Source organism: Protomyctophum bolini (assembly GCF_963924005.1).
Source record: "Protomyctophum bolini genome assembly, chromosome: 19".
In the NCBI taxonomy this organism is placed as follows: Eukaryota; Metazoa; Chordata; class Actinopteri; order Myctophiformes; family Myctophidae; genus Protomyctophum; species Protomyctophum bolini.
This window is the reverse complement of record NC_137880.1, coordinates 20,458,762-20,473,061: the sequence shown is the minus strand read 5'-3', so window position 1 is coordinate 20,473,061 and position 14,300 is coordinate 20,458,762. Positions and strand designations below refer to the sequence as shown.

Sequence of the window (14,300 nt, the reverse complement as noted above, 5' to 3'; positions counted from 1 at the left end):
TGAGTCGAGTTGATCAATTGTTTTAATCTGTATTTTTATTGTTTTAATGTTGACTGGATCCTAGCTCTGGCTCTAACGGGGGCAAAGGGCATTAGGGCTATGGACCAGCGGTAAATGCACCAGTGGAAACAAGCATTTTTGCTTTTATTTGCCTCACATCAAAAGTTCAAAACTAAACACTTTTGAATAAACAATAACCGGTATGAGCTTGTAGACCTACTATATTAAATAAATTCCCAAAATAGGGTCCCCAAGATTAAAATTGATTGATTGAATTAAAATGCTTAATTTCATAATGACAAATTCAAAAAGGTACACTTGTTTTGTAAACACTTTATTTAATAGTTCTAAACCAAAGCCCTGTTACACCTATTGCAAATCAAATAAAAACAAATGAAATATTGTAGAAGGAACACAATCAAGCAAAAAAAAAGATACAATTTTAGACAAAATAAAAATACAGTGTGTACAAATGTAATTACCAGTACAACTTCAAACATTGTTGAACAATGCCAAGATACCTGTTTCTGACCGGCTTCAGTTTATAACATCTGTGTGAACAATCCCTTTCTTCAGCAATGTAATTGATTAACTATACACAAGAGTATACACATCATCACCTCTGCAAAACAAATGAACATGGGAAAAACCCCAGTATGTGTAATGGCAGTGTACCTTCACAAAGGCAACATCAAAACAAAGCCAAATAAATAAGACATGGCAGTTAAAAGAGGCCACTGGTAAATTCACAGAGGTCCATCGCACATGTTAACAGCAGGAAGACCCCTAAAGCAGGAGTCTTCAACGATTTTCAGGCCAAGGAACATAAGACAGAGAGCGACGAAGCAGGGACCCCCACTACATAATACATATTGTATAACACTGTGTTGCAGATTCAACCTTTTCTGGCTTCATAGACTTGTTTGACAGCACCGTCAGTGTTGGATTCATGTTGATATTGATCTGCTCTTTTATTCTCTCCCTACACCAGGTCTCATTGCTGAAAATAGCCGACTATAAGCTCTCTCTGTAGTGTGAGGCGTGGTTGTGAACTTGTAGTCAGCTATTTTCGGATGATGTTCCACTCAGAAAAGGAATTGTATGGTTAAAGTGGTTAATGTAAAAACAAACATTTGATGGACACCCTAATGTAACTCTGAGGACCTCCTAGGGGTCCCGGACGCCCTGTTGAAGACCCCTGCCCTAAACACTATTTGCAACAGCGATTGTGGATGCCACTGAGGCTTGAGACAGTGTGTCCACAGAAAGGCGATATGGCACAGGTAGGAGATGTTCCCAATGAGACCAAAGGGCCTGTGGAGCAGCTCGCAGCAAAAATGGTATTATTCTCCAATGGCATGTGGTCCCACTCAGGAAACATCTGTGGAGGAATAAAAAATAAACACCGGAATGGCATGAGTGCATTACTAAATTAAGTCTTAAAAAGCAAGCTTCTGCATCACTAAGAAATTCCTTGTTGGCGTTTGGAAGCACTCGTTTTTATTAACGGGTCGTGCTGTTGCTCATAACATGTCTACGGTGGATTCGTCGCGGTCGCGTATCATCGTACCAAAACACAGAAGACAGTTGGCTGGCCTCAAGTAGCCTACCCACAGCTATATTATTATATCACAACATAATGTTTGTTATATCATTGACATAAATGGTGTTATATCAACTAGTAAAAAAAGGTTCGTCTTTTTCAGAAATGACTTTGGACATGTGGAAAACTTTAATCATTCAGGGTGACACATTACTTTACCTGGGTTACATCATCTTCTGACGCATGTTTTGACATGAAATAATAATCCCATACCGTGTAGTGTTTTGTTTCATTAGCGCAAGCGTGACAAAATAGGGTACAGCTTGTTACGCTGCTGCAGCTGCTCGCTGAACACATGTGAATGGCAAAGATACCAAGGATTCGACAGTGCTATGCAACACGGAAATAACACGCACTCAAAGCCGTTTATAAACCACAGACAAATCCTTAGTATCTTCATTCAACCAACGTTTCACCGGTTTGGAAAATCCTGGTGGCACATAGATTCACAGTCGGGAAAACTTGGGATTCCCTTCTCGTGTATACATACTGTTGGAACATGTCCCGTGGACCGGCACAGGTGGTTGGGAACCTCTGGTATAGAGTACTGAAAAAATTAGGGCCAAGGATAGACCAGGTACCCCAGGCAGATAAGTATATAGGGCTTAAGTTATGTTGCTCTTAAACTTGCTATAGTAAAGTGAATTATTTTCTTCAGAGATTTAAAAATAAATCTGTCTTTCCTGTATGGAAGATTAATAATGAGGCTGAAGATGAAGTATTTCAACTGTCACCTTTTAAAGAAAAAAAACTAGAAGAAAGAAACAACAATCAATGACCCAAATATACTCACAGCTAGCAGGCTGCTCTCCAAACCTTCGCATTAGCTGATCATGAGTGAACTTGACAAAGGCATCATATTGCTCTGTTGAAAAGAGAGAATATTTCTTGACTCTTGGCACAAGCGTAAAAAACAGACCAACCCTACATCATCAACACCTGCTTTCTGCATCACCTCCTCCAAGACTTACCTGCAAGCTTGGCAGTCAATATCTCATTGTATTCCTCACGGATTTTCTCCTCACGCTCCTTCAGTAGTCGTTCACAGATCATTCCGACTTGTCGAAGGGAAAATAAAGGCTGCTCTTTTTTGGTTGGAGATGAGGCACCAGAGGACGTACCTGTATGGAGCAATTCACATCATCACTATTAACACACAGTCACACTTAATGACCAAAATATTTTGACCCAAAGACAAGTAATTTGCTTGCCCATTATTTTGTCAAAGAGGGTCGGAAGTGATTTGGATTTATTTTTTATTTTTAGTAGCTTGTGGCTCTGGCTCAAAGCTCATGAGGCCAAGTCCTACTTCCTTAGTGTGAGGCAGCTTGATATACAAGTACACCTCCTAGTATGTCTCAGGGACTTGTGCCATTGCCCAATTAAATTAAGTGTTGAGCAATGGGTACCATTTTACAGTATTTGGTATGACTTGATCAATCCCCCGACCTCCCAATCTCAGGTTGGACACTAACCACAACTTTGCGTTGTTGTTAGCCGTGGTCCAGTGCGTTAGTGAGTTCGCTAACGCACTGGACCAGGGCAATGTTGTTGTCAACTTATTAAAACCCAGTTCAACTCTGGCACTGGCAAATTGTGTGCCCATACATTTGTGCTTCTCTGGTCAATTTGTGATGACGCACGTTTGTAGTGATCAGAGGAAATGTTGGTCAATTCAGTCCATCAGTCATACCGGGCCACTCGCCCAAGGTGAATGTTGTCCATGTGCAGCTCATGGAAAAGTGGATATTTTACTCCGCTTATTACAATTCTACCATACAGACTGGTTTTTTATGTGACCTTGAAAGGGGCTGTCACAATTCACCAGACAGATAATCAGTCTATACAGCTACCTGGCAGGGTAGATCCAGTCTGTACAGCGTTGTGGGTTTGGAGGTCCAAAGGACAGCAGCCGTCTACCTGATGGAATGCACTGTCCAGGTGCCTTCGTTTCTGCAACCGTTTGTACTCCTGCTTTATGTTTTGAAGAATTTGCTCTGAAATTAAAGTTGGGAAAAACATTTGTAACGTAAATGACTCATCTGTTCACTTTCAAATAGTTTGGCATGCATTGTCTCTAGTGACCTACGTGAGAGAACCATCACGTGAAAACACTATGTATGTACACAAGACTCCATGTTTGGCTCTCTTAATAAACACTACACGTCTGACAAAATATCAGAGTACAATTAGCTCTGTGAACTCTGTGTACACAAATGGGCCTTTACAAAATGTGCAACTTTGGAAGCAAATGGACTCTTGAATGAAACTCATTGTTTACAAATGGTTGCATTTATATTACTCTCTCAAGACTGACATAATATTCTGGACTGACTGGACAGTGGACACTCAACAGGCGGTTGAGAACGCAGCTTACCCGTAGTGAGTCGAGAAGAGGCGACCTGTCCGAATGGTGAGGGCTCCATACGCAGGTACTTCTGTGGTGAAGAAGTGGAGGAACCTCCTGCAGACGAGATGATCGGGGCGCACCTCCTCCTCTTGGGAGAAGCACAGGGGCTCATTAGTGGATCAAAGTCCATGGTCCGTTTCAGAGTAGCCCCACAAGCCATTCTGTGGTGTGGACACGGCAGCAAACTAATTGTAACAAAGACAAGTGAAATGGTCTTTCGCTGTCCTGGGCCCAGCAGCACTGACTCTGCTACAGAGTTATAGCTAACGTTAGCTTACTAGCGGCGGAGATTCCGGTGTCCTCCTAGTAGAGACCTAGACGAATAGCTTAAATGTTGTCGCCTCTCCTATCTGTCTGCTTCTCAATCCAGTACGGTTGTATTTTCTGAATGCCACTCGTAACGAAATGACTACGACAGTTTGTGTGAACTATCGCCTGAAACAAGATGATAGCAGATTCATTCCCTACTATTTCATGCAATCTACTCACTGTACTCGCTAGTCGCTGCTGGCTCAGAGCTCTATCTATTCCTATGATCGGATTCGGTTAACGTTTCCTTTAACTCCCTTCAGTTCATTGTGTCTCGGCGCATGCGCAAGAAATGTGCCGTTATTCTGGTACTTGTAGTTTTTCTTACATGTTTCTTTCACATGAATGTACTTTGTTTGGTGAAATGGGGAACTACATATCCCACAAACAATTGATCCCATATTTTCAAATGTGTTTTTTTTTGAAAAAATAAATAATAATAATAAAGAAAAAAGAACAAGCAAGCAACAAATACAAAAAACTTGGGAGGCTGCTCTTATTTATAGTTTGAACTTTGAAAATGGAAAAAAGTGAATCAACTGTAGGTTCAATTAACTTATCTTGATTATTTTCTCGATATGCACAGACAGTGCATTTTCTCAACCATTTCGGACACGGGGCAGCTCGCCTGCACCGGGCCGGCCCCCTGGGCACGTTCCTGGGAGTCTGGATGTTCCGGGGACTCCCACACGGTAACTATGTCATTTCGCAACCGTTTCGGATGCGGGGCGACTCGCCGGAACCTGGCCGGCACCCTGGCCGCATTCCTGTGAGTCTGGTCTGGAACTTCCTGGGACCCCCCTGGGACCCCCACACGGAGTTGCACCACTCACTTCACACAGGTGTGATTTTTGGTTATATATGTATATTTGTACATCTCTCTACATGTTCTGATGATTTCAAAAGGGTGGATCGGGACCCTATTGTAAACAAGTGTAATTTTGGTGTCGTCCACAGTTAACAGTCTTTGTATTGAGTTGTGCTTGAAATGTACTGTAATTCTCCAAACTGTTAATAAATACTTCAATCAATCAATCAGCTGTGCAGGCTCAACAGGCTGCTCAACAGTGCCACTTTAGGTCACCCAGCGGTATTGCAGGTATCACAGATGTTCGTACAACAAAGTGCATGTGTATGTGTTGTTAGGGGCAAAACATTTTCATAAAACTGCAATATTCATTGGCTCATCAAAGCTTAAAAACTAACCCTTTAAAACAAAAGCCCAACATTTTCATTAGATATTGGTCCTAAATTCTCATGTAGAAGGTTTTGTGCATTTTGATCAAAAAGCCCAGGAGTAGATATAAAACCAAAAAGGAATGCTTCCCAGGCTAGAAATGTTCCATTAAATGATTGACAACAATGATGTTCATGGTCATTCAGAATCATACATTCTGTCAGGGATCGAGCTGATACATAGGCCAGAAAGACAGGTGTTTTTTTATTTTTTAAAGAGAGATTTAGATTAACGTTATTGTCACTTAGATCCAATAATAATAATAAATCTCTAGTTAATAAGTAACTAAAATATTAAATATCTAAATGTGTGAGGAACCAAAATAACATAATTAAAGTGTCTGTTTGCTGTAATCCTTTGCTTGACTGAATTTAGATTGTTATAGTTTTTTTTGTTATATTATAATTATTTTGCTACTGTCTAATGGTAGGCCATGGTAATTAATAGGTGATTTGCTATACTCTATGTTTCCATCTTAATAGCTTTCCTATCCCTACATATCACCAGTTCTAGTAAACACACTTGGGTTTAATTTCTCTAGAGTCTTTGGTAATGTCCTTATGAACACGTCAGTGTATTTCAGAGGAACAATACCTATACCGGTATATTCAAAGAAAGGGAAGGGTGGGTGTGTGTGTGGTTTCAGTGTTTTTTTGTTTCAGTGTGTGTGTGTGTGTGTGGTTTCAGTGTTTTTTTGTTTCAGTGTGTGTGTGTGTGTGTGTGTGTGTGTGTGTGTGTGTGTGTGTGTGTGTGTGTGTGTGTGTGTGTGACCGTGCGTGCGTGCGACTGTGCGTGCGACGGTGCGTGCATGTGTATGGGAGGAAGTGGCATTGTTGTGTCACTGTTCTCAGACCTAGTAGTGGCTCAGAGCTTATAGCTGTGTCATAGACTTCTGTGGACCAGAGACTGTCAGCACACAGAAGACAGCTAGACGGTAACCATTGTGAATAACATATTTTGGAATACTTTCTTAACAAAGATGTCACTGCAAAATGCAGGAACTAATTACAACTTGAAAATATTGTTCCTAAACTATGTGGGCTCACTTCAAGCCAAAACATAGTAGTTTAAAAAGTACAAATTCGGTTTGACTTGGTATCTCTCTGTCGGTGTGTTATGTACGTGTGGGTGTACCATTAAGAGTTTAGAGTTATAAATGAGGGTGTACTGTTGACTTTATCAGATTGGGAGCACCTGTTTTGGAGCTTGAAATGTACAAAGGTTTTAGCATCAAAATATAGTAGGCTACTAAAATTAATAGAAAATAGCAGATCTACAAGCTCATAATGCGTCACAAAAGCAGACCAATGCGACTTGGTGATGTAAAAATATATCTGTAGTATTAGTAAAAAGTGCAGTGACTTCACAAATTCAAAGTGCACTGGAAAAGCTGAAAAGACTGTGAGATCTACGATATAGGCCTTACTTTAGCCTATATGTGACACTTAGTGTCCATTTACTGTCTCCGCTCCTATAACAAACTCTGGATGCTGCTTCATGTTCGTTAAAGTTGACATAAATGGATGATATTCGTTGTTTTTTGTTTGTACGTTTTAGTTTGTTAGTGAAATAGCAAAGCTACAGTAGGCACTATTATTGTTGTTGTTGTTAGTAGTAGTAGAAGTAGTAGTATTGATTGATTGAAAATTTGTCAAGAATGTAAAACAGCAAGACATTAAAGCTAAAAGGATAACACAAAAAGTCCTGGGGACATGTTTCCATTGTGCTCAATGTGATCAGTCTTAATATTAATATTAAGCCTCCAATGAGTCGGTCGGTGTGTGCTTGCCACCATTGGTGTGTGAATGTGGGAAGTGAGGACGCTGGCGTCGACTGTTCGCCGCTTCACCTCCCAATGTATGAATGAATGAACCATTGTAAAGCGCTTTGAGCACTATAAAAGCGCTATAAAAATGCAATTCATTATTAATAACCAACATTTTGACTGACATACTGTTATGGTGGATAGCGAATTTTGACCGAATTTTAAGTGGACTTGCACAGCCCCAGTCCTGTCAGCTCTATGGCATTCCATATACACGGTTCAGCTATATAGGTTGTAAATGGTCATTTATATAACGCCTTTATCCAAGGCACTTTACACATATAACTTTATGTCTTTACATAGATCACCCATTCACACACACTGAGCCACTGCCGCCCCTAGGTTGTGGCCTAGTCTTGTTATTAGAGAAAAGCCAATGATTATCATTACACTGGAAACACCAGATATGTTTAACATTTGCCAATCTTTCTAAATTTGAGAACTTCTGATTGGAGTTGTGAAATGCAGGAAATGACATGTTGTACAAGACAAGCTGACAGCTCTTACAGCACAGTGATGTGTGGAAAAAAACGTTTAGTCAGGCTGTAAGTGTAACTGCTCCTAAACCCTCTTCATCCGTGGCAGAAATATGACAACGATCCAACTGATTTCACTGAGGGCTTTTTATTTATCCCAAGTGGCAACCGTGAAAAACTGTAAGGAAATCACATCACAATATACCTTTAAATACAATGAAACAATTAAATGTACTGCAAACACAATGAAAGGTAACCAATTAAAATTTTACAGAAACAAACAAAACGGGGAACATACCGTATGCGCCTTCTGCACAGATTATTTAGGAGTTCAGTTAAGTTCTTTCATATTATTTTCTTTCTTGTCTTTGTCATGTCAGACTCTCTGACATGAGAGAGCTCCTCTCTGCAGCTCTGCTCTGTTTGTTCTGATCTGACATGCCCAAGACCCACAGGTGCTTTAAATGAGGTGATTAGAGCAGGTGAGCCTAATTCAACCTGCCCATGAACCAGACAGACCACCAAAACAGAGCACAGTAGATGGCACTAATACTATATCACCATGCATTTATATGTACCCAAATAAACCTACATAATGTTCACATATACATTTTCAGAAAGGTGAGCAATAAAATAGAATAGAAACTAGAAATGGAAAAATAGAAATAGAAAAGTACAAAATACCCATTGCTGGGACAGTTACACAGGCTTTTAACTCTCTCTGTGTGTGTGTGTGTGTGTGTGTGTGTGTGTGTGTGTGTGTGTGTGTGTGTGTGTGTGTGTGTGTGTGTGTGCGTGTGCGTGTGTGTGCGCGTGTGTGTATTAGGATGGCTATGAAACACTCTCCTGTCCATGTATTTTGGAACTTTTGGTTGGTTCTGCATGCCTGCTGGGGTTTGCAGAGTGGTGAGTGAAAAAAATGTGTGTGTGTGTGTGTGTGTGTGTGTGTGTGTGTGTGTGTGTGTGTGTGTGTGTGCGTGCGTGCGTGCATGTGTCAATGCAGAGTAGTTTTATTATTCAATTGTCTTGCACTCTATTCTCTATAATACTTGCTGTTTCTCTGTTAACAGATTCTGAATCAGATCTATGCCTCTATGGAGAGTCTTTGAATTATAGAATGGTGAGCTGGCCTATTGTGTAAATTATCACTTTCATTTCAGACTTTCTGCCCTCTGTGTCGTATGTCTTTCATATCCCTGTTTGTTAAACCAGGAGACCAGCTGCTATCACAGAGATACATCAGGACAGATGCAGCAGATCCCTCCGGATCAGGAGTGTCATGCAGACTATTTGCATGAACAATGCCTCCTCTATCCAACAAACATACTCAACTGCACCATAGCCTCTTTCCAAAACAGCACACAAGCCTTCGCCTCCATCAGGTACACTCTGAACCTCTTTGTAGTAACCATTTTTAACAACAATTAAGCTACTTGGCTGGGCACAGCAAAACTGTTTTTAACCTGTTAATTGCTGTTGGGCGTTGTTTCCACTTATTATATAGAGTAGAATGAATAATAGCACACTTTTGCTATTGCAAATCAAACCTAACGGTAAAACTGTGTGATCCTCTCCCCCTGTGCTCATACCTGCAATCAACTGACTTGTTGCATCTATCTATTCACCTATGCACGTCCCTCAAGGGTGAACACGCCCACAACCAGAGGCACACAAAAAGAATGGCTCCTTCACTCTCCTTCGTCCATAGTTCGCTTCCTTTTAACAGTAGAGATGCCGTTAAAGAGAACTGTAGACTACACCCCACAAATTCAGTGTCATTAGGATGCCAAGATCAATAGTTGTGAGCATGGACACATCTTGTGAACAACCAGACAACTGGGGTTCTAATTTGTGGTGTTTTGTTGTAACGTCCAAAGCAGAGCAGTGACACTGAATGTGAGGCAGACTTTGTGGACGCATACAATGTTTGGATAAACCTATCGAAAAAAGATACCAATTGGAAATTGAAAAAAGACAGAGTTGTTTCGACCTATACCGTCTTCATCAGGGCTGATGAAGACCGGTATAGGTCGAAACATGTTGGTATAATAAAGATTCTTCTTCTCTTATGAATATTTTGAGTGCCCGGATCTCCATCTTTTTTCAATTGATGTCTTATCCCGATTGATGCAGGAGCACTTTTTAACTATTTTTTACATCTTTTATCTACCTACACATCTCCCTTGAGCACCTGGTTGTTTTCTTGCCTCTGGATATTGTCTCAGTCACATTTTCCAAGTTCTTCATTAAACAGGTAAATGTGACAATGAGATACAATAGTGCATGTTCACTAAGGTGTCCAACTAAACGCCAGTATATGCTCCTTCCTACGTCCAAACTTCTGATGGGCGGTCTCAGTACATACTGTCGACTCAGAACTCATGCACCCCCAGATGTCTTGACTCAACACAACTGTTAATTTGTGTTTTTGTGTCCCATCCTCAGTACTTGTGACGGTAACAAGACCATTTCCTACGAGAACTGGACTCTCAAGGCGGCAGAAACATTGGAGACAGGAATTACTTCTGCGAGTCTTGTCCACAAAGTAAAGGATAATATGTCCTCTATAATCCTACGCATCAACGTCACCAATCAATCATCAATGTCTCTGACACCTGACACATGGACGATCTACTATAATAAATTGAACATTGCTGAAATTGGTAATATATCCAAAGGCAGATACAATCACTAATTAAGCCTTATAAGTTATCACACACATTATTTGTTCACAACAATGGTTGTTTTACTAGGTGCTCATGCACGTGCATGTGTGTGTGTGTGTGTGTGTGTGTGTGCGTAGAAGTTCTATCTCCTCCAGCTAACATCAATATTTCCATGACAAGTCGAAGTATTCTGGTTGTGAGGTGGGATTTGCCCGTTCCTCGGTCAGGAGAACCTAAAGCACCCTGCTTTATATACGAGCTGGACATCAATGGGGATAAAAAGGTGTGTAGAGTACATTGAATGTACACTTCCTGGCCCTGCTAAACAAATCCCATGACATTTATTCAAATGTATACTGTAAATGCATGTTACTTCCCTTCTCATTATTATTTTTACAATAACATGCTGTATTGATGTGCAGGAGCGGGGATTGAACCCCATGTCTCCCACTTGCTAAACCGACAAACAACCCGTCGTGCCAAAAGGGCTAAACCTGACTGGCAGGGCTGTTGTGGGCCGGGTATTGGCTGGGTGCTACACTAGGAATTGGAAGACAAATTATATTTGTGTTTGGTAATATTGTTTGGTATTATCTTATCTGTCACATGTTGTTAATACATTAACATGTTATAAAAATAAAAATAATGTATTTATTTGTAAATGTTCACCTATGACATGCCCAAAATAGGAACGTCGTGTTAAAGGCAAGCAGCTGTATGAAGAAGACAATGTAGATCCCACACTTTCTTACAAAGTGAAGATACGGACAAAGAACACATACTGCTCCGGACCTGTGGAAGAACACTGGAGTGAATGGAGTGATACCATCAGTGAGTCTTTATAGTTGCCAGAAGCAACAGTTCAGTTCAAACCATTTGTAGCTTATATCTATATGTTAGTTGGTTGGAATTAGAAAGGAAAAATACATAATGTAGATCACTGCGCTTCAGAACACTGAGAAAAATATTTAAAAAAACTATGCCATTCAGGGAACCTTAAGGACAGACCGCACCAATGCAACTATAGTCGCAACTCCTTGCAAAATGCTCTTCTATGCTCTTCTGTGTGTGTGTGTGTGTGTGTGTGTGTGTGTGTGTGTGTGTGTGTGCGCGTGCGTGCGTAGCTCTGGATCCAGGTACACCGAGGGCGAGATCCAATACAAGCTTCAACTGGGTTATTCTAGCTATTTCCCTTGGAATACCCATGGTCCTCCTTTCTGTGCTGTTGCTGGTCAGATCTTGCAAGATCAGGTAACTGCTCTCTCTCTCTCTCTCTCTCTCTCACACACGCACGCACGCACACTTTCTCATCTGTCTTTCTTTCCTTCTCCCCTCCCACATGTTTTGTTAAAATAACCCTAGATGTAGATTATTTTGTAAAGGACTAGTGGTGCAATAGTCAAGCAAGCTAATCTATTATAAAATAGAATTATCGCAAATAAAATAATTGATACACATAGCAGGCAGGCAGGTAATGTAAAAATAAGTAACGTGAAACTGCATAGAGAGACACTTAAAAAAACAAACATGCGCCTTCAACGACGGCTGAAAAGAGGAAAGACACCAAACCACCACGTTACAGGAAGGATATGCTCTTTTCTCTTCTAAGCTATACAATCATTGTATGCAATTTGTGTGTTTGTGTTTTTCGTTTTGGTTTCAGGGTGTACAATGTTTTATTTCCCCGTGTTCCTCAGCCTCCCATAAAGTACAAAGCCTTCTTGGAAAATGATGCTGCACTCCATGTAAATAACACGCACGCACGGCACGCACTATCTTCATCATCATCTTCATTATCATCATCAAACCCCAAATACTCCCACGTGAACTGAAGGGTGCTGTATGTGTTTCTCCCCCTCCAGTTTCCTCCTGCTGTCCAGTCACCTAATTCTGTGGAACAGATCAGTGAGGTGGAAGAGACAGAGGCCTCCCTCTAAAGAGGGGTGCAGACTTTTATCCAACACACCAAAAGTCTGACATGTGTTGCCAGTTACAAATCACCCGTGCTGCAGGTTACAAATCACCCGTGCTGCAGGTTACAAATCACCCGTGGCGTCTGCGTGCGGTTAGGGTTAGGTTGGCCTTGGAAACCAAAGTCATTAGGGTTAGGTTAGTTTGGGTAGGGTGTCGGACTAATGACTGTCGGACTCTTGGTATGTCGGAACAAATGCCTTCACAACATAAAGCACCGACACAGAGGATGTGTATAGTAGGGCAGTGGTTCGCGACCCCTGTGTTGGTCGCGGACACATTTTCATGGGTCCCTTTTTTTGTTGTTGTTTCCTACAGTTTATAAAAACATTATTATAATTTCAAAACATTTTCAAAAAACATTCCCTAAAAAGCAAAATTAATTCATGATGAAATCAAATAAATTCCATATATTAGAAAGCAAATGTTTAAGAAGTAGTGAAAATAGCCGATCTACAAGCGATGCTTTGTGAGCTGGTAGATCTGCTACTTTCACTAGATTGGGTCCCGGGCAAACATCTTAGGGTCACAGGCTAAAAGGTTTGGGAACCACTGGGTACACTGTGATTGCACTGGACATTTTTTAATGTATTTATTTATTATTTATTAGTACGAAGGCTTTCAGCTATAACTTTCAGACCAAAGATTTGTGATGAGACTAAAACGCTTTAGAATATTGTGGAAAAAAGCGGTTTCAATTACCTCAAGACAAGTGTGACTTGTAATTGAAGTGACCCTTGACATTTTATCATGGGGGTGGTGCACAGACAGACTGGCCCAAGAGGTGACAGTGACATTATATCCTCCTGGCTGGGCCAGTGTGCACCACCTCCTCGCATCTCTGAATGTCAGCATGGGCGATTGTTTCAACTATCTGGCTCAACTCCTGCTTCATAAAGACTCCAATAACACCTGATTTATGCTCAGTCATACAATGCAACACTGTCTTGCACCATAGCTGCAACCTCACAAAGTTTCACAGATGCATAGGCCTATGGCTACAACTAATGAGCCAATATGACACAGTATAAGATTTGTGGGGCATTGTAACAGGAAAAGGACATTCAATACAATACAAGCATCATAAACTGTCAATCATGTGTATTCCTTCCTGCACTATCTATATGCAACATACTGATCTCTGTACATAGACCTATACTGCACATTAACATGCTACCTCTAAATTTGAAAGCTTGCTATTTGTATTTATTATGTTTTTGTATTTAATTTAAAGTTTTTCTAACTTTATATTTGATTGCAAAGTTTCTGTGCTTCACAGCTGTTTACACATGTATTTATTCTAGTTCTATAGTTAAGTGTCAGGTTCAGGTGGTTTGGTATCAGGTATTGACCCAACAAAACAAAATCTAAAATCTAAACCAACTGAATAGCTATAACGAGCCCCCGTTTTGTCATGTAGAGTCTACATTTTGCCATGTATTCCCCTAGTAGTCTACATTGTAGACTACTAGGGGAATACATGGCAAAATAAGGGAGCCCACACGAGTCAAATGTTTTAACTCATATTTACTAATTTTATTTAACTCAAATTAAAGAAAGATGGCAATGAAAAAAATTGTTATGAGGTGGCAATAAGTCAGTATTCCTTCAATAGTCAGTGTTTTAATTGTATATAATTTATTGTATTGTTTTTGAGTGGTGCCTCCTCTCCATTACTCAGCTATGTCTGTCCCTATGTATGTATGTACGTATGTCTACGTGTCCCAGCACAGATAAGCACGGAAAGTTGCAACACGATAACTCTGTAATTTCTCGACTGTTCCGGGGACCCCCCGGGGACCG

The 14,300-nt window shown here is 40.6% G+C and overlaps 2 protein-coding genes across 2 annotated transcripts; one reads left to right on the top strand and one right to left on the bottom strand.

The window, feature by feature from the left end:
- Nucleotides 1-324: 324 nt before the first annotated feature.
- akirin2 (akirin 2) lies at nucleotides 325-4,532 on the bottom strand. The gene is made up of 5 exons (XM_080791090.1): nucleotides 3,981-4,532; nucleotides 3,457-3,600; nucleotides 2,575-2,724; nucleotides 2,397-2,468; nucleotides 325-1,381 (listed from the first exon to the last, which is right to left on the bottom strand). The coding sequence occupies exons 1-5, from the start codon at nucleotides 4,171-4,173 to the stop codon at nucleotides 1,371-1,373; spliced, it is 570 nt and encodes a 189-aa protein (XP_080647216.1). The 5' UTR covers nucleotides 4,174-4,532; the 3' UTR covers nucleotides 325-1,370.
- A 1,927-nt stretch (nucleotides 4,533-6,459) lies between these two features.
- Nucleotides 6,460-13,918, top strand: LOC308334218 (uncharacterized protein). The gene is made up of 9 exons (XM_080790856.1): nucleotides 6,460-6,493; nucleotides 8,931-8,980; nucleotides 9,073-9,242; nucleotides 10,306-10,523; nucleotides 10,664-10,809; nucleotides 11,216-11,357; nucleotides 11,651-11,777; nucleotides 12,224-12,271; nucleotides 12,389-13,918. Exons 2-8 carry the CDS (start codon nucleotides 8,978-8,980, stop codon nucleotides 12,231-12,233), a joined length of 816 nt encoding a protein of 271 aa, XP_080646982.1. The 5' UTR covers nucleotides 6,460-6,493; nucleotides 8,931-8,977; the 3' UTR covers nucleotides 12,234-12,271; nucleotides 12,389-13,918.
- Nucleotides 13,919-14,300: the final 382 nt, after the last annotated feature.

Coding starts and splice junctions, on each gene's coding strand:
- akirin2 (XM_080791090.1), bottom strand. CDS start 4,173: ATGGCTTGTGGGGCTACTCTGAAACGGACCATGGACTTTGATCCACTA. Junction 3,601..3,980: donor CTCTTCTCGACTCACTACGG/GTAAGCTGCGTT, acceptor CTTTAATTTCAG/AGCAAATTCTTCAAAACATA. Junction 2,725..3,456: donor GACTGGATCTACCCTGCCAG/GTAGCTGTATAG, acceptor TGCTCCATACAG/GTACGTCCTCTGGTGCCTCA.
- LOC308334218 (XM_080790856.1), top strand. Junction 10,524..10,663: donor ATTGAACATTGCTGAAATTG/GTAATATATCCA, acceptor GTGTGTGCGTAG/AAGTTCTATCTCCTCCAGCT. Junction 11,358..11,650: donor TGAATGGAGTGATACCATCA/GTGAGTCTTTAT, acceptor GTGCGTGCGTAG/CTCTGGATCCAGGTACACCG.